The sequence below is a fragment of the Galleria mellonella genome, unplaced genomic scaffold, assembly GCF_026898425.1.
Source record: "Galleria mellonella isolate WM207_F2 unplaced genomic scaffold, CSIRO_AGI_GalMel_v1 utg718, whole genome shotgun sequence".
NCBI lineage: Eukaryota > Metazoa > Arthropoda > Insecta > Lepidoptera > Pyralidae > Galleria > Galleria mellonella.
Genome location: NW_026442143.1, coordinates 1,770,195 through 1,789,960, shown reverse-complemented (window position 1 = coordinate 1,789,960; position 19,766 = coordinate 1,770,195). Strand labels below are relative to the sequence as shown.

The 19,766-nt window shown below is 32.0% G+C and overlaps 2 protein-coding genes across 2 annotated transcripts; one reads left to right on the top strand and one right to left on the bottom strand.

The window, feature by feature from the left end:
- The first annotated feature begins 77 nt into the window (after positions 1-77).
- Positions 78-2,188, top strand: LOC113516227 (uncharacterized). The gene has a single exon (XM_031908819.2). It carries the CDS (start codon positions 637-639, stop codon positions 1,756-1,758), a length of 1,122 nt encoding a protein of 373 aa, XP_031764679.2. The 5' UTR covers positions 78-636; the 3' UTR covers positions 1,759-2,188.
- Positions 2,189-2,210: 22 nt separating this feature from the next.
- LOC113516110 (homogentisate 1,2-dioxygenase) lies at positions 2,211-14,448 on the bottom strand. The gene is made up of 10 exons (XM_026900478.3): positions 14,296-14,448; positions 13,755-13,927; positions 12,637-12,733; positions 11,703-11,886; positions 11,032-11,152; positions 10,501-10,631; positions 9,428-9,582; positions 4,426-4,552; positions 3,042-3,223; positions 2,211-2,601 (listed from the first exon to the last, which is right to left on the bottom strand). The coding sequence occupies exons 1-10, from the start codon at positions 14,308-14,310 to the stop codon at positions 2,467-2,469; spliced, it is 1,320 nt and encodes a 439-aa protein (XP_026756279.2). The 5' UTR covers positions 14,311-14,448; the 3' UTR covers positions 2,211-2,466.
- Between the last annotated feature and the right edge of the window lie 5,318 nt (positions 14,449-19,766).

Below are 19,766 nucleotides of genomic sequence, written 5' to 3'. Positions count from 1 at the left end.
TTCTATAGGTAAATGAATAGGTGAAGCATAAAGTTTACAGTTGGATTAGTGCAATATTATATTTCTAAATTACCTTTTACGCATAATTTTGTTCGCTCAACTGTCCTTGACTTATAAAAAAAGTACTAGTCGATACCTTTTTCAGGAGTTTTGTTATAACTTTTATCAAATTTGTTTAGACTAAAGAATAGACTTACGAAATATCCAGTGGGCATGTCAACGGCGTATTGGGATACTGGTTGTTCCTTACACTGTGCTACATATAATACTGCTATATTAATATGTGAAATGCTATAATATACAAAAGTACATTATCTATTTTTTATGTTTTTAGAACGATTTAATATCACAAGTAGACTAGAGCTACTAAAATGATTTATTCAATATATGATATAATCTACGAGGTAATAGCTACAAAAAACAAAACTTGTTCTTGAAATGTTTCAAACATTACAAAAGTATAGGCTTAAAAATTAATAAGAAGCAGATAGGTTGTTATTTTATTTTTTATGTGATTCCATGAAATGCGTACTTGTTTTTCCACCATGTGGTCGGTTTCTTACGCATGCGTGCTTTGATCGGAACGGTATCGGGAACATAGGGAAGTTTTGAGTTTATCATCCATCGCCACACCCGATGACGTCACCAGCTAGTATATGCAAACTTTTATACGGAAAGCTTCAGTTGAACATCGAAATCGCCGCGAAAATGTCACGTTTGACTTTCATCCTTTTAATTTTAATATCAACAAGTTGTGCGAGAAGATCCGGCGGTGGGAGTTACGGCAGGTACTCGGGACGCGGTTCGCATGGTTCTCACAGCTACCCACATTCTACGGGCTACTCTGGAACTGGCAGCAATACTAGATATATTGGCAATTATCACTCCTACCCAGCCTCTACAGGTCTTTCTGGTAACCAACAGAATTCGCAACTTCATCAAAATATACAACACACGCAGAATAAGAATGCTGGTGGCGACCTATATCCAGCTTCCACGGGTCTTTCGGGTCATGGTCAAACTCAACAAAATAACCAGCACACACCAAACCAATATCATCCACAGAATTCCCAGTCTGGCGGACACGGATATCATTCAACTAAAACGGAGGTCCACCACCATTACCATTACAGTCCACCGCAGCAAATTACTTACGGGTCTCATAGTTTCCCCGTTTATCATGGTCAACCACCAGTCTATGTATACGAGTACAGAGACTCCGGAAGCAGGTTTGATACGTTGTTAACCGGCTTAGCGTTATACAACCTCGGGAAAATGTCAGCTAGTCACAGTTACCACGACCATTACAATTATAATGAATACCGAGGCAATCCAGGAGAAATATGCAAATTGGGAGTGAAAAAGATGAATGGGGACTACGAAGAGACCCACATTGATTGCAAACTCATGTCCAGTTTTATTTGGGAAGCGCACAATACTCCAACGGATCAGTCGTCTAAGCACATAGTCACTACTAGTGTCGTGAATTCAACTGTGAACTCGAATGGGACGGTTTCTTCTATTACTAACACGACGGTAATTGACGCTTTGACAGTCAAAGGACCATCCATAGAAGTAAAACCTGGTATGGAGTGTTTCCTTATACGCATTTCAAGAGACACTTCGATTTTAAAAAAATCTGTAGACTGTAACGTATTACAGTTATACGCGACGAAGTCTTTACGTAGTGATAGTTCGAAAAGTGTCCTAGCTAAAAATATTTTAATTATTTGTTATTCTTTGTATTTGTTATTTTAAAATAACTTTTTTAAAAACAAAGGAAATTGTGCGTATGCTGTGAGTAGTATCTCTGTCACGTGATATTTCGTCCAGACAACGTGTCGCCGTAAACATCTCTTGGGACTTGTAAATCGATAACAGACTTGAAACTTTGCCAAATAACTGCATTTCTATGGGGTGTCTACCCATGATCGCATTAGGATAATTATTCACATCGTCCCATTCAAAAATATTTTTTGAATATTTTTTGTTATTTTTTAGTAGAATTATATTTATTTTAGATATAAGAAAAATAGAAACACAACTGATATATCGTTTGTTGTGTCAGTTATAATAAAGCTTTGTTGTTTGCAAGGCATAAAACAATAATAAATATACTTAAAATCTAGTTTTTTTTTAGTATAAAAAACATAAATTCTATTAATGTTTTTTTACCAATGCCAAGTTATGGGAAAAATAAAACTCGAGTCTAAAAGTACATAGGTTATAATGCTTTATTCATAAACTTAAAAAGATGTTACATAAAGATTTAGAGTTCATGTTTATATAAAGGTTATATTCATGTGTATTATAAGGTTATAAACATTCTATGACATAGAGACACTTCTTGAAAGATTTGTACTTAGAATCTAGATTTGGGTTAAACGTTAAACATAGATATACATACGATACATATTTACGAAACAGATATTTACGATCTATCTGTATGTTATACAAACATTAAAATTATATTTTTATTTTATCAGAGAATAGTTTTGGCAGTTTCTGCCAGCACTCGTAATACTTCGCATCGAGTTTTTGACAGGTCTCAGCACCCCACTTCGTGATAGCAAGGCTTAGGCTGGATTCGAACATAAAGGCCTGTAGGGGCATAAAATACGTGATCGTAATTACTCAGTGCATTAATTTATATATAGTATAATAAAACGTCGTGGCCTAGTTTCGTCGCAAACAAGTTGACGGCTTACCTGATGGAGGTTTAATACTACAAGTATAGCTTCGAATTTCAATTTTAAATCTGTACCCAAAGGTCAATTGGAATTTGACCTACACAAAAACACTTTTGTCACCTTATCACCTCGATTATGTAATCTACTCAGTTCGGAACTGAGAGATGCGAGTTAGATTTCTATCAATTCACACTGTTCTAAAGTTAAAGTTTTCTACTTCATATACGCGGCATATGTCTTAATGGTGTCAGAAAATTAAAAGAAGCACATTTTCTGTTTTTAAACTTAGAAAATATGCATTTATTAATTTTCTTGTTATATCTAGATTATTAAACATAATTATAAACTAACCTGAGTGCCTACAGCAATTTTCTGCGGTATGAGTTCTCCAAATGAAGCGCTGTTGAAGCATTTATCATCGGGACCGTGTGGTGTCATCATAGAGTGGAGGGATGCTCCGCCAGGTAGGAATCCGCCCTCTTTTGCCTCGTATGAACCAAGTATCAGTCCCATAAATTCGCTCATACAGTTTCCTAATGCAAAAATATTAATTCATGAATAACATTTCTTTAATGCCCTTTATTTATTCACGTGAAGTCTTCGGTCGATCATATCCAATGACCTCATCGTGATCATAATTCTTCCATGTTCAGAGGCGTATTTAAAAAAGTTCGGTGGTAACAGTAGATCGTGCCCATCTCAGGATGCGAGCGAAGTTTAGCAACGACACGTCTGAGAGTACACTACCTGTCTGGTTGGGTCATCGATTATTAACAATATATGTTAGCGGGGCACCAGTGAGGGATGAAAGGTGGAATAAAAATGAAAGTGTCCAGGGGGGACCGCGTGGAGGGCCAACTGACAAGGTGTATTGCTAACAATGGGAAGGTAATAATGCGCTATCAATTGGAGCTTTACGCGGTCCTCACTAGAAATCACCGTGATTAATTGTTATTGAAATCGTCAAGATGGGCCAACTTCCTGTTTTCGTCTTTACTAACACTGGTGCATCGCCAGTGTATACCGATGTGTACCGATATAATAATGTAGACGGGCATTCCATTATTATCTTCAATATTATCTTTATACAAATAGACTTATTTACAAGTTTTTTTTTTTTAAATTGTCATCTTTTATGCTACCACCGTTGGGTTCGGAATGTTATTAACTGCTAAAAAGAACCCGCAAGAAACTCAACAGTTACTTTTTTAAATCTTAGTTAACACATTTGTGTTTATTTAAATGTATATCTAAAATAACAGTCATAAAATAACATAACACCAGAGGGAGACTTTGTACAAAAGTCGATTGCTTGGGTACCTCTGTCCCATTCGTGTTTCAACCGTGAAGCAGTTGTGTTTGCACGGCTGTGTTTCGGTTTGAAGGGTGGGTAATGCCGTGAATTTACTGGGTACAGAGGAATAACACCTGAGTCCTCAGGAATGGCAACGCATGGGGGGTATCATGGGCGAAACAGTATACTCTGTTATGTCCATGGTACTGCTCATGTCTGTAGGCGACGGTTACCACTTTCCATCAGGCGGGCTGTCAGCTTGTTTGCCATTCTAAGTTGTATAAAAAAAAATTTAGTTCATGTATGATCGACTAATACTATACACGTTTGTCATTCAAGTAATCGTAAATAATAATGGATTTTGTTTAGTAAGTGTTTCTTAATAACAGTTTTAAATTTATTAAAATGTATTATAGAAACTTATTAAAATATATAGCTTACTATGATAGTAGGGTGGTCTGAATGTGTGCTCTTGGACGGACCAGCGCGGCGGAAAGATGACGAAGTCCGCTATGGCAACGCCTGGCTTCGTGGAAGGACAAGTTAGCACGGTGAATATTGATGGGTCCTGAAATATGTAAATCCTACTTTCAGTAAATATTGTCCTGAAAAAGAAATTGATATTTTTCTTAGCCTAAAAAAATACGTTAACCAGAATAAATATATGGGAGAAAAAGATTGTTAGTATTGGGATCTAGCAGTCCTATTGCTAGTAATATATCCTTTGCGGGGAAAGGGTTTGTTAGTAATGGAGTTTGACAGCCCCATTGCTAGCAATATGCCTTATTAGGTCGACCCCCACGTGGTTCCCCCTGGAAACCATCGTGAACAATTTTTGTTGAATTTGTCACGATGGGCTAACTGACCTACTTCATCCTCACCTATCATCCTTCACTGGTGCCCCGCCGGTGTATACCGATAGCGCGGGTGGGGTTACCATTCCATTATCATCCATAAAAAAAATATATATATATCGACGGTTGAAAGGCAAAATTGACTAAGCGACAAAAATACCTAAACTGAGTTTTATATACCATTCGAATCGCCTGATTTTTCTGCGTCGATTGGTCTAGGTTTTAAAATTCTACGATAATTTTTTTGTCGGTTAAGTACTGCGTGATTTTAGCTAAATTTACAATTTTATGTTTACTTAGCGACAAAAAAAAATGTCATTTAAAGAATATTTGCTACTTACGCCATTTTAAAAGTTGAAATATGGATTTATTCAATTTTTCATATCTTTGCTTTCACTTTTATTTGCAAGTAGGAATTTTTACTTGTTATGAAATTTCGTTTTTATCTGTTTTAGTATATTGTACCTATTTAAAAAAAATATAAATAATTTGGTTATGTAATTTTACCTGATGTAATATTTTGTGATTATGTAATTTAACTAAAAATAAAATTAAAGTAAATTATACCTTAGATATTTTTACCTGTATAAAAATATGTTTGCTTTTAGCGGTATATATTTTAACTGCATATATTTAACTCGTTGAAATGAGTAAAAATGGCGCTTAGATAAATTTACCAGTACGCGAAATACAAATATTATAAAATTAAAATTTTAAAAAATTTTAATTTTATAATATTAATAAATCTGATGACTCTGCATCAAATATATATAATTACGAAAATGAGAAAAACTCACGATGATGCACCATCTACATCGACCGGTTTGAGTAAAGAATCCAATGAATTAAATCCAATTAAATATAAAAGAATACCTAAGAAAGATGTTAGTTATATTGATTATATGTCAGATCAAGAAGACTTTTCCATATTTTATGGCATAAATGATTCAGATAATTGGTCAGAAGGAGAAGAAGTAACCTCTGAAGATGATAATAATATACAATGAAATAGAAGAAAAATAATAAGAAGTAAAACGTACTAAAAAAATAACACTAAAACTAACGTTGGTAGTCTTGATAATCAAGAACTAGAAATTATCGGAGAATCTGCGTCCAAAGCTAAAAAATTAAATTAAAAGAACGAACTAAAAATATAAAATCTGGTAAAGAATATATTACAAAGACTGGTATAGTTAAAACAGCGCCTAATCCTTGCTCTGGCAAAAAATCTGGTAATAACTGTGGTTCTCTATCTGAAGTAAGAAGAGGAAATTTTTCAATGATTTTTGGGATCTTGACCAAACACGTCGCCGTGATTGGTTAGTATCTATGTCAAAAAAGGATTCATCAAACGTAAATGTACAGACACTGATAAGCGCAACTACACTATTAAATATTTTATTAACAAAGGCGAAGGTAAAAAGTATGTTTGTCAACAATTTTTAGTAGCTACTCTGAACATTTCTGATAAAACAATTTACAATATTGTAAAAGATTCTACTTTTGGATGCACGAAAGAAAATATGAGAGGGATACCTGAACCCAGAAATATGTGAAACCCCTTTGGCCACAACAGAATATCAGTGTTTTGCTCTTTTGAGGGCAAAGCAATAAACTGAGTTGTGACCATTTTGTATTGTTACGGCACACGCACAAAAGGAAAAATTGTACTTGGCTTTATGTATTTTTTTAATAATTTCTCTTTTCTCGCTTTTTATAATTTATGTGCTTGTAAGTAACACAAATAAATTATATGTCTATCAAATAGAACTAAAAAAAAACTACTATAGATGCTGTTAAGAGATTTATCCAAAAATTACCAGCCCTTGTATTATAGTAGAAAACTGGCAGTATACAATATTTGCTTTTATGAAAATGGAACTCGTAATGTTTTCTGTTACTATTGGGATGAAACTAATGGCAAACGAGGATCAAATAAGATTGTATCAATACTGAACAAATATATTAAATCTGTAGATACCAGAGGAAATATCAAGCAATTACTTTTATATTGTGACTGTTGTCCCGGTCAAAATCGTAATCGTACTGTATTAGCAATGTTGCATTCATCACTACAGGAGTATGAAAATATTAATACTATTAAAATAAATTTTCTCTTGACTGGTCATACTTATATACCCGTAGATAGATTAAAGATAGAATAGATTAAAGAATACAATTGTTTACGCACCATCTCAATGGTTTACAATTTTTGCATATTAATAATCTAACTGGAAAGATAAGTAAGATTTGTATTATGACTTTCAAAGAAGGATAAGCAAAACGTTAAATATAATATATTCGTGAACACTAACGCTTCTTTTGATACTGAAATTCAATTTAAAATCAAGATATCTCTTTTATCTTGTTATCGAACGCAGCTTCCAATATCAAAAGCCAAATATGATGATCTAGTCAAACTTTTCATAGACGATGTTATTCCTAATTGCTTTGTTAGCTTTCCACGTGCAATAAATATCAAAGACACTCTAAACTAATCAGATATTAAAGATTGTGATTTTAATAATAATTAATTAAAATAGTTTATTAAATTAATTATAATAAAAAACCAGATAACCTATTATAACTCTAACAATCATTTATTATTTTTAATAGACGAAAATTAAAGACAGGTTTTAGATAAATTATGTGAAAGCAAAATTAGTCTTCTTATATTATGAATATTTTTGTTAATTTTATAGTATTATTTATTATCATTATTACATTATAAATAATTAATAATAATTAGTTTAAAGTCAGTTTGGGATAATTTTAGGAAAATTTATTAACTAAAGATACATATTCTGCTAACACAACAATCATACAAGAACTTACCTAGACAATTTTACTTGATTTTGTTCAATCTAATATACGTCTTTATATAATTGTACTTGTAAGGAGATTTAGATGAATCAGGATAACGATATTTTTACTCGTTTCTGTTAACTTTTTAGGTAAATTTATATAATTTTACCTGTAACCAAATCTAGGTATTTTTTATCTAACCGACATAAAATACTTCAAATTTTAGTCTGGGATAACTTTCTTTGATATCAAAAAATAACAAAAAATATATGCTTTCCGTAACTGTTAAAATTATTTCGATATGTCAATCAGGTAAATAGTTATGATTTTTTTTTCAAAAATTTCAACTTTAAACCGCTCTCCTGTAAAGTTTATTAAATGTCGCTTAGTTAAGGTTGCCTTTCAACCGTCGATATCCTTTTTTCACTCATTAAAAAAACAGGACTAGTATTTAACCACCCATTCTTGGTGGGTTTAGCAATGAATAGTGGGTAATATTTATTTATATATGTAAATAATATAAGTACCTTCAGATATCGAGCAACGAAGCAAATAAGATTCGAATACTTATTAAAAAGCTCATCAAACAAGGAAAATATTCTGATTTGATTACTTTGTACATGTGTATTTTAAAAATAAACAGATTCGTAAAATGTAGAACACCCTGCAATTTTATTACCTAATTAGCTAATAGTAGGAGTTGCGTGATGCTTGAAATCAAGGCGAAAGTAGGATAATAACATGGACATTGAATGTATTTTTCCATGTTCAAAATGACGTAATTTTTAGAATACTGTTATTATGGGCTAATCTGTGTTTGATATTAACTAATAATTATGTTGTTTTGGGTATAGATAAAAACTATATTAATACTAAGGGGGAAGGCATTGTTAGTAATGGGGACTACTGGCCCCATTGCTAGCAATATACCTTGTCAGGTCAACCTTTTCACAGTGAGGGGAAAGGGATTGTTAGTAATGGGGTCTAACAACCTCATTGCTAGCAAGGGTGCATTAGGTCGACCTCCACGCGGTTCCCTCTAGAAACCATCGTGGTTAATTCTCATGGAATTCTTCACGATGTGCTAAATGACGTGCTTTTATCCTCACTTATCATCTCTCACTGGGGTCAATGTATTCCATCCACTTATTAAAAAATCGACAAATTTTATTTTACCCCTGCTATCATCTAACGGGTCCCATTTTTTTTATCGGAATAATACTTCTATTCCAAATTGGAACATACAATATACATTTATAAAATATAATTTAAATCGGTATAAGGGTTCAGATATTAGAATGAACGAACATCGTAACTCGGGATTTTTTTATCTTATATATAAAATTTTCGTGTCACGGTGTTTGTTACCAAACTCCTCCGAAACGGCTTTACCGATTTTCATGAAATTTTGTGTGTATATTCTGTAGGTCTGAGAATCGGCCAACATCTATTTTTTATACCCCTCAATGATAAGGGTGACCCACCCTTAAAAAATATTTTTTTATTTTTTTGACAATTTTTTTATTTTTATTTAAATATGATTTGGCATTGAAAAATACATACAACTTCAAACTTTCACCGTTTTACAATCAACTCCTTTTTTTTAATCGCGATTTTTATATTTCGCAATAAGTGGTAAAACAACGTTTACGGGGTCAGCTAGTAATTATATATATTTTTTAATTTTATATATTATGTCTATGTTACGTTCACCTAATGTCAAGCAAAAGTACCTATATCATTATGGAAAGAAAGTATATGAATGTTGTATTGCATCAACTCACGCAATGATCAAAAGTGACAGCGTTGATGACCATAAATCTATTTAAGTCATACTTATATGGCACATAGTTCCCGTGCCACGCGACCACGTCAAACGGAGAATGGTTTTGTTCCGCTACGAACAGCGCACCTTGGTACTTGTTTATTATTTTAAATCCTGAAACATAAGCAATTTACCTTATTTAATTTCAGACCGCTATATCGTACAGTTTATTCTAATAGGCAAAAGATACCCTAGCAATATATTTGTAAGGATTACTTTCATATGACGTAAGAAATGGTACCAGAATGAGACGTATTTGCTATAGCAATGAAATATATACGGATATATACTAGGGGTAGGTAATTTTAGTTACAATAACTATATACTTGTCCAATAACGAATATGTTAAAAGTCTCTTATCCAAAAATGTATATTGGATAACAGACTTTTAACATATGTATTCGAAAATAGATATGTAATTGATATAGGCTAGATGTGGCCGACTTCATTAGACTCAAGATATACTGTTTACTAACGAAATTCTGTGCGATCTACAAATTAAACACTCAAATGAAACAACATAGTTCAGTACGCAATTTTGTAGTAATGTAGTATTTTTTTATTTTATTAAGAGGGAAAATATAAATTGAAAATTATTCTTAGTAACTACTTATTTACATATATTAGTGTGAACATTGCGTCTGAGCATCTTCTGCTAGATTAGCAAAATATACTTTTTGCTTTGCCTCGATTGACTGGACTAATAGTCACGATCGACCGGTTGGCTACCCCTGATATAGATCGGTACCAACCTATATCGCCTATGCGATATCGAAATAGGTTATAAGCTTTTTCCACCGTAAATTACATCGAAAAACGATCATCACAGCAAAATATAAAAGCGTATAGCTATAGACAAAAATATAACGGTCTGTTGCTTTGCACAAATGAGGCCCAAAGTTCGATTTCAGTTAGGGTAATTTAGAAAATGAACTCTTCTGAATTGACTCGATTATGCATATTTTGAGTTGTTTGAGAGCTTTACATATACCTATAACTTTGACTTATGTGAGATGAGAACTAAATTATTACCAGGTATTTCTTCGTCATGATAACGTGCCACCGGCGTCAGAAAATCTCTTGGGTTGGCCAAGCCGTTGGCTCCAATTGGCCCAAGATCTGGTAGCTTGAAATGTCCATCAAATACTTCTAGAATATATCCTCTGAAATATTAAAGCATCGATTAGTTAGGCTATTGATCACCAATGACTTAGATTTACAGTTATTTTTACAAAAAATAAAATTAATATATTCACGACCGCACTTATAATGAGGTAAACAGTGACAATTACCTTATATTTTAATGTAATAATTACTGGTTTAACTTACGTGCTCACAATATCGCCTCTGTTATATCTTCAGTATTGATCATGGATGAAAGACGTTAAGAATTCAGAATTGGTCCCGAAACTAGTTGAGCTTTCTCGATCTAATGACACGTAATTTAAACTGGTAGTTATTACATTAAAATATAATATGTTCACATGAAACTTTTAACAATAAAATTACCTTATAAATCTGAGCAAAATATCTCAAAATCGACAAGGAGAATAATTTATTTACCTGGTGGGTCCTTCAACAGCAACAGCAAATCTCATACCGAGTTGTACGACTGCTATTTCATTAGGTGCCACCTCCATTATACCAAACTCAGTAGTTATTCTTAACTTGCCTTTCTGGGGTACTAAAATAAGTTATACATATATAGATGACGTATCAAGATAAAACATACACCAGATTTTAAGTTAGACTTTCAAAAATATCACTGTAAAGGGGTGAAAGGGATTATTAGTAATGGGGTCTAATAGTCCCATTGCTAGCAATATACCCTCTCAGGTGGACCTCCATGCAGTTACCCCTAGAAACCATCATGTTTAATTCTTGTCAAATGCATCATAGTGGGCCAACTGACCTGCATTCATTCTCACCTATCATCTTCCACTGGTGCCTCGTCAGTGTATACCGATAGCTCGGACGTGGTTACCATTTCATTTTCACCCATTAAAAAAGAAAATATCACTGTAAAAGCTACACCTAATTTCGTGTAGTAGTGTTCACGTGATGCTGGAACAAACACATAGACAGACAAAAAATTTGAAACATTTAGTATCTGATGCAATTATTAAGACCACTATTATGTTTTTCTTAAAAATCTTCCATGCATAGATATAGTTCATTTACAATTTTATTATTTTAGTAAGATTCTTCTCTTTCTCCAATAAGTAGATACTCACCAATAAGTAAATCACCATCACTGCTATAGAAAGCACTTTTATCCATGGATGCATTGCACAAATACACATGTATAGCGATGCCATGTCGTGAGCGCGCATCGCCAGCTCCGCAAACAGTATGAAGACCAGCCACGAAGTCCACACGGGACTCCGGAGGTGGCAAATCAAATGGAAGCCATCGAGACTAGAAATTGATAGGAATTTAGGTAATTACTAATTATTTAGTTTACTTTTATAATCTGCTTATCAGGCTGCCAATGACTATATAACAGTTTAAAGCAAGATTCTTTAAGCTATTAAAATACTGAACACCTACAAAATACCCTTTATTTTATTAAACCCCATGTCAAAAGATACCAGATAATTTGCGTTAATTTGAAATAATATATGCACTTCACTCTGATATTATTTAACAACCAAAAACAATTTCGCGGAACTCCGATGAGATTTCTACGGAGTTCCTAGGTTTCGCGAAACTCACATTAGTAATCGCTGGTCTAAAGTAGCATCCAGATGCATAGGTTCTTTTTCGAAAAAAGGTGTTCCTTTTTCTGATAGTTTAGGTAGTCAGATTAAAAATAAACAAGTGCAAATTATACACAAAAATCTTCTGTAAAAAATCTGAAAAAATCTATGAATATATATGGTAATCCTTATATAATAATAATAATACTAATAAAATTTTACTGAAATGTCGCCGTTTTTAGTAATTTCTATGTCATATAATAAGCAGCCATGCAGGGAGGCTGTTTGGTACCTATATGAAACTGGATATACATGCATACGGTTATATATAGAGTCCTGACCATAAGTAAATAAATATATAGAAAGACGGCGACTTTAAAATGACTTCATTCTTTAGTAATTTTTGAGTTGCTACCCCTCTAAACTGTTACTTAAACAATAAAAATCCCTTAAAATATGGATGCTATACCTGATTAGGATCTGGTTCTTGTTCATCCCAGTTGTGAGTGAGATATTTCGAGGCGTCAAACCTTTTAAAAGGTTTATGGATGACGGAGGGACGAATCCTAAAATTAATCCATTAACGTAGTATTACTAAGTGATTTGAACAAAAATAATATACTTAGAAAAAATCTTAGTAAAATAAGTACCTAATTAAAAAAAAAATCATAATTATAAGCAAATTAGCACGTCTATTGTTGTTTTCAGTATTTTGTAGGACACTATACGCAATTCGCCACAAAAGCATTTCTTTACAATCGCAATTTTTTGTAAACGTAATTGATCATAAACGAAACAGAAATACTTATAATAATAAAAAGAGAATGAATACTCGAATCCTTTGATTAAGTCATCTGACCACTATGCTGTATCCTCCTCCTAAGGAGAGAGATCGTTGTTACGTGGCCAATGATAAGGATTGCTTTTTAAAAACTAATTTTTATTAACTATATAGAAATAGTAGAATTACATGGTTACAATGTGAATTCGGAAATGGTATTGAACTCAGGATGAAAGGAGGTAATATTTATATGAGGTGGGTTATCGGAGAGGGATTCTTAACAAGGACTTCTTAAGTAATATTATCAACATTGTGCTCATGGTACACAATTACAAATATAGTAAACATTGCTTATCAACTAACGTATCGTAGCAAAGATTTATTAATCATAACATAATAGTCATAACATACAGAGACACCGTGCTCAACGGTGTGTAAGGTTTGTGTACTACGCGTCATTTACGCCAATTCTGAAAGCGTTTTGTTATCTTTTTGCAACGACAGGGCTTACTTTCCTGTTAGTTTTATAAGGCTAAAACCTGTCGGTTCCTTTATAATCAAATATTAAATTACTTATATTCGAACGTTTCCTATGGAAATAAATGAAACAAAGCAAATGATCGAACTAACTGATTCTCGACCGCGGAGGAAGAAGTTCACATATCCAATAGTGGGAGCTCTCCCTGTTTGTAACAACAGCGTAAATATATTGTTACACAATTAGCATTAGTTATACTCCATATGTTTAATATATTAATATGTAATGCAAATCAACAAATATAGTAAAAAAAGAAAATAAAACTGACCGGTACAACCATGATCTCTTGTTATCGTGTCTCGGTGCTGTAAATGCTGTACCAGATAGTTGCTCAGCATACAAGCCGTATGGACATATTTGCGGATTGTTCTGCCCAACAGGAAGGGCATTCGGCCTTCGTGGGTCTTCTGAGGAAAACTCAGAACCGAAGCCACTCAGATACTGGTTAAAATTATGAAAAAAGGCATCAAAATTATGTTTTATTGTTTTTATTACAAATTTTCCAAGCACTTTAGATAAGCTAGCTAGGTAGTTTGCTATGTTCTAAAACAATTTTTAACTTTAAGAATAGCAATTTCTATTTTTTACTTTTTTTTTTTTGTAATTAAATATTAATATTTCTTTCTTATTCAAATAATTTTTGAAAAATTTAGAACTCTTTTGTCTTATTCAAGTTATTCTTTAATTTACATTTTAACTAAAGTTCTTGAAGTTTTTGCGCTTTATGCCATATTAAGTACGAAAACTTCATGAAAAATAAAATCATGTACTTAATTTAAGTAATTTAAATAATATAAAAAATAACTTACCTTTAGTTCTGACATTTTCCAGACTATTCATAAAACGCAGTATTCACGTATCACTGTTGAAAGCGAACTATATAGGTAAAACATACAAGTTGTATAAACGGTGTCATGACTTTATGTTAATATAAGCCGGTTTGTTTATTAAAATGTTATTATTTGTAATTCCCCGAGCTAGTAGATATTTGTTTACTATTTAATCTCCAGGGCCGGCTTTAGTGTAGGTACCTGGCGCCCTGAGGAAGTTTTTAAGGCGATCCCGACAGAGGAGAAATGGATTCCGACAGGGGCGATGGGGTCTAAAAGCCCCATTCCTAGCAATATATCCTATAAGATTGACCTCATGCGGTTCTCACTAGAAACCATCGTAATTAATTCTTGTAGAACATATTACATTCAACCAATTGATCATACATTTCGCTAGTGCATATCAATAGCATAGTGGATGATTCCATTCTATTTTCATCCATTGAAAAGGACACTTCCTGACGACAATAAAACATTTCATCACCTTTTACTGAACAAAGTATTGATAGTACCCGGCAATTCCCTTGAGTGACCATGAAAAAAACGGTTTCCACCTTTTACAGAGGTGCCCCTGTGTAAAAAGCTGACGACGCTTGCCGGCTCTTATGACTGACAACAAAAAATCGAAGACGCACGCTGTTCACTCCAAAATTGAAATCTAATGCTATACTTTACATTATAGGATTACATACCGCGTCTTTACATCTCATTGGATTACTCGGCGCGTCTTGGATCTCGACTCAGAGCCCTGACGCCGTCCGAGCTCCCGACCCCCCTATGACCGGTACTGCTAGTCTTCTGACGTATTGAATGAAATTATGGGTTTATTCCGTATCTAAATATATGCATGATAAATATAAATATCTACCTACCTTTTTATTGGTTTCGGACTGAATATCATTTTCTGTAATTATGTATATAGTTATCATTTCAGTTCCTAAAGTAGTTGAATAGGATTATATAAGACTATACCACTTATCATAAAAGTATAATAATAAAAAATTTAACTAATAATAAAATTTGCAAACTTTTATAAAATAAAATAAAAGTTATTGGGACCACCACAAACTACTTTATAATTATTACATCGATTTCTAAAGATCTTGGAAACTTTAATTTTTTTATTTTGTACTAAAAAATTAATAAGATACGAATTGTGCTTTGTTATGTTGAAGGATGTAATTGTTAGCATGAACCGATTTTGATTTTTTTTTCTAATCAAAGGTTGATTTCGCCGCTAAATAAGCGACCAACCTCAAAATTGTTCTTATCGAGATCGGGAGCAGACTTTTCAGCAATGGGCGGACATGTTTAAGAATACACATGCGTCTTGTTTAAAAGATTTGGAAGGAGCCAGACATGAAGCCAGAGAATATATATATATATATATATATATATACATATATATATATATATATATATATATATATATATATATATATATATCTAAGAGTTATGTCTCATTTGTTATCTTTTCGATGTCGTGTCGTGTAAGTTTCTTAATGCAATTGAAATTGCATTAAAATTTTTTTGACCTATTAAAACTTGTTTGGCCAGGCGGGTACACTCCACAGCCATGTGGTGAATATTAAAATGTTTTAATATTCAAGACATGGTTTATATATATGACACTATAATGAATATGTATTAAAATTTATCTGGCATGTGTATGTTAATAAGACCGGTTTTACAAACTGATAACATTATTTATAAACTCCGTTTTTTATATACAATATTATAAAATTTTTAATATCAATCTTGTTGCTAAGCCAATATCTAACATTTTCGAACTTCGATACATAGATAGAACTTTTGTTTTCTCCATAAAATTACAGTACTAAACTTATTATAAATACAAACAATTAAGTACAAGAAAATATTACACTGAGAAAATTATGGGCGGCCTCATCACACAAAACGATCTTTTTTAGACAATCTTTGGATGAAAAAGAGTAATTATTAAGTTTGAGCAGAGGCACGAAACCTTCCGTGTTTTTTTAAATACACCTATAGAGGCACGTAAATGTACATTTTAAACTAGGTACAATCAACTTAACGGTCGAGGGATGGGTAGTAGCGTCCCTTTTTAAAACATCACCAAAGCCTAACAGTAGTGGACGACGGAATTAACGGCCGATATGATGATGAAAATCATATGTACTAAAAAATTTAGGTACGTTTCATAGATATACTACTTATTAATTAAAGGTTATGCCAACAGTAACTGACATGAAAATAAAGTTTCTGAATTAATTGATGGCCATGTTGGTGTAGTTGTTTAACACGCAGCTTCATTTTGCGAAGGTAGCAGATTGATAGAAGAGAGATTGAGAAGATGAAAAAAAAAATGAGAGGAATTGTCGCTGTGTTATATTTTAGTAGTATAAAAAATATGCTTTAGTAAACACTAGATGACTTGAACAAAAGAAAAATGGTAGGGGTGAAATGAAATTTATTTTATTCTCGCAAAAATTTATTATCATACTTTTTATATTAACAATAATATTAAGCAATTATATTTCAAAGGATTTATGTATTTGAGATCTGTAGAGTACTGTAACATATATATTATGCTATAATGGTAGTTTACAGAATGTATATCAAATGTTAAAGTACTTATGTATAAATAGAAAATACTATAGATTCAAATCTATAATGTCACTATCATGTTAGATTTAAATAAATATCAGGTATTTATTCAGCGTTCGGGGCATTTATTTTAAATACAAACATTTGATAATACACTTTAAAGGTCTGTGCGGACGAGGTACTTTTTGTCTGCCGCAGACAAATACAATTCACATGCGTTAGCATCGAACTAATTATACTATGGAAATGTTCACAACAATTATGAATAAAAAGAGGGAATTAAAATTTAATCAAGTATGGAAGGAAATATCCATCCATACTTGAATAAAATTATAATTAATTAATAAGCTTGATTATAAATGGCCGAAAATTCAGCAGTAAACTTGTAAAATAAAAATAAAATAGTTCTCTATTGCAAGGACATACGATTTATATTCGTTTGCAGCCGGAAACTTATATTGACTGACGTGATAAGTAACCTAACACGCGCCTTCACCAGTGATGGGTTACACGTGTGACCTATAGAGGCAACAGGTTTAGTACATTTGAGATTTTATAGACGCATTTTTACTTATTATTTTTATTGCAAAGTATATTGCAAAAATATTTGCAAATATTTTGTGAAGGCAAGAGACGTAGTAGGTAATATTTAGGTTTTAAAGACGCATTATTTCATTGATGTATTAACATGATTTCTTTACACAAAAGTTTTATTGATATACTTAAAAGAAAATCAGGCTATGGGACTTGCGTAGTGTCGAGTGCTTATTCCTATAGATTAAAAGTTCGTTGACATGCGACATAAAAATATGAAGAAGTAGTATAACATCCCGGACACTTCATACAAAAATACCGCCATCTTTGTCACAACTACAGAATTAATTAACTACTGTACACGTGACAAAATGTGCGTCTGTAGTTACGATTAAGGCGGGAAAATTGTTTGGGTGCTGACACGTATTTGAGAGGGGCTGAGGTCGGATCGCAGAGGGCGGTAGGAAGTGTCCGTGTTTTACTTTAGTACTATTACTGCGGTAGTAGTTGAAAGATTGATTCTTGTCTGCACAGACCCTAAATTCGTGAATACAAAAATTGGAGGGAGTTGTTTCTAATCATGAGGTTAATAATTTTAAAACGGTAGCTTCTACAACTTATAGCATAGATTACATTATTATTGTTCTTACTAATACTTTATAGCTAGCTACCTGTGCTTAAAAAAAAAACATGATTTTATTAAATACATTAAATACAACAAAATAAATTATAAGCTAAATAATCTCACAATGACAATAAAAATTAGAAAAATAAATATATCTTTAAAAAGGTTTTGTCTATTAATAATTTTGCTTTGCAATTATATGGTTATAATTATATGGTGTTTACAAAATTACTGAGAAATCAAAGTTATTTGGAAAACCATCATTAAAATAAACTGTTTTTTTTTAATATATGAAATTGTTTCCTAAAAAAAATATACAGCATGGGGTTTTAAATGAATGATGGTTTTTGGTTAACCAAAAAAGCCTATAAGTATGCTTTTTAACGGATACATAGAACATATTTTGTATTAATATTACATATAAATTACAAGATATAATTCTATGTAATCCTTTTATGTGCAGTAATTTTTAAAAACCACATATGTATATTGGATATCGGATTTTTAAAATTCGAATCGAACATAACAAGTGTGAACGTTACAGTCTAATATTATGCGTAAATAACAAACTTAATGGTAAACAACACAATCACAGATATATAAAGCTTAAGGCGCGTAACACAAACACAGCAAGCCGAAGCATGATTCACGATTCCACGCAGAGACATGTTTTATTTTTTAGTCATAAAAATAATAAAAATCTAGTAAACTTAGTATCTCTGTGATGTCTATGGTACATCACTGTTTGTCATTCCAAATGGCATATAAAACCCATTTTAGATATTAAATGTGTGCAAGTATGCTGTCGGCCTTTTAAAGAGGAACATGCTTTTTTTTAAGGTTACTATGTTATATCGTAACTCTAATATTTAAACAGGTTTTAGTTTAACAAACAATATCCTTGTTATTTAACACTGTAAATTAAGACCTATATTTATATAAAGCATTATTATGGTATGCATCACTAAGTGTTGCATATCATATTAAATTATATTACATACATATTTGTATTACGTCATTAATATAGAATATATTATCATTTATTTATGAGCAATTCCCATTTTTCCATATTTCATATTAAAATCTTATTTTTGCAAACTTTATATTTTCCTAACAAGAGAGCGAGATAGAGAGTATAGAACTATTTCTCCCGCTTACTACTAATAATTACCTTTTTTTAATTCATATAAAAAAAAATTCATGTTAATATTCTAATTAATCTAGATATTACTGTGTGATGATTTTGTAAAAGACTTGCCATAAATATATAAATGTGAGATTTAGCTAGTACTGAAGATTTTTACTTTAATAAAAAAAAAAGTAAGTTACTGTCACATATATGTACCTATATAGCACGACTACTGCTTGCCTATTTTGAACTGAATTCTCCCCTTTTTGCAACTAAAATATTAGCTAACACTTTGTAAAAGAACGCAATAAATTTAGTATACATAATAAAAGAATGTTTATAAGAAGTGACAAAAATTAATCTATTTTTGTACGAAGTGTTTAGGATATAGAATAACAGTCTCATTATGGAATCATCAGTCATTTCAAGTCCTTAAAAATTAACATTGCAACTCTCAGTGTATTTAAAAATAGGCCGTTTACAAATTAAATTCGTGAACACTGGAAAATAAAATAAAATTGTATGACAGTTAAAAACTTAAAATTAAACTATACGATAAACACTGAGATATTG

Excerpts from the sequence above, each read along its gene's own strand:
- LOC113516110 (XM_026900478.3), bottom strand. Across the intron at positions 12,734-13,754 it reads AAGAGATCATGGTTGTACCG|GATTCGTCCCTCCGTCATCC; the intron begins GTCAGTTTTATT and ends GATTAATTTTAG. Across the intron at positions 4,553-9,427 it reads CTGTCACTTTTGATCATTGC|GACCCATCAATATTCACCGT; the intron begins GTGAGTTGATGC and ends TACATATTTCAG.
- LOC113516227 (XM_031908819.2), top strand. The coding sequence starts at position 637 with ATGACGTCACCAGCTAGTATATGCAAACTTTTATACGGAAAGCTTCAG.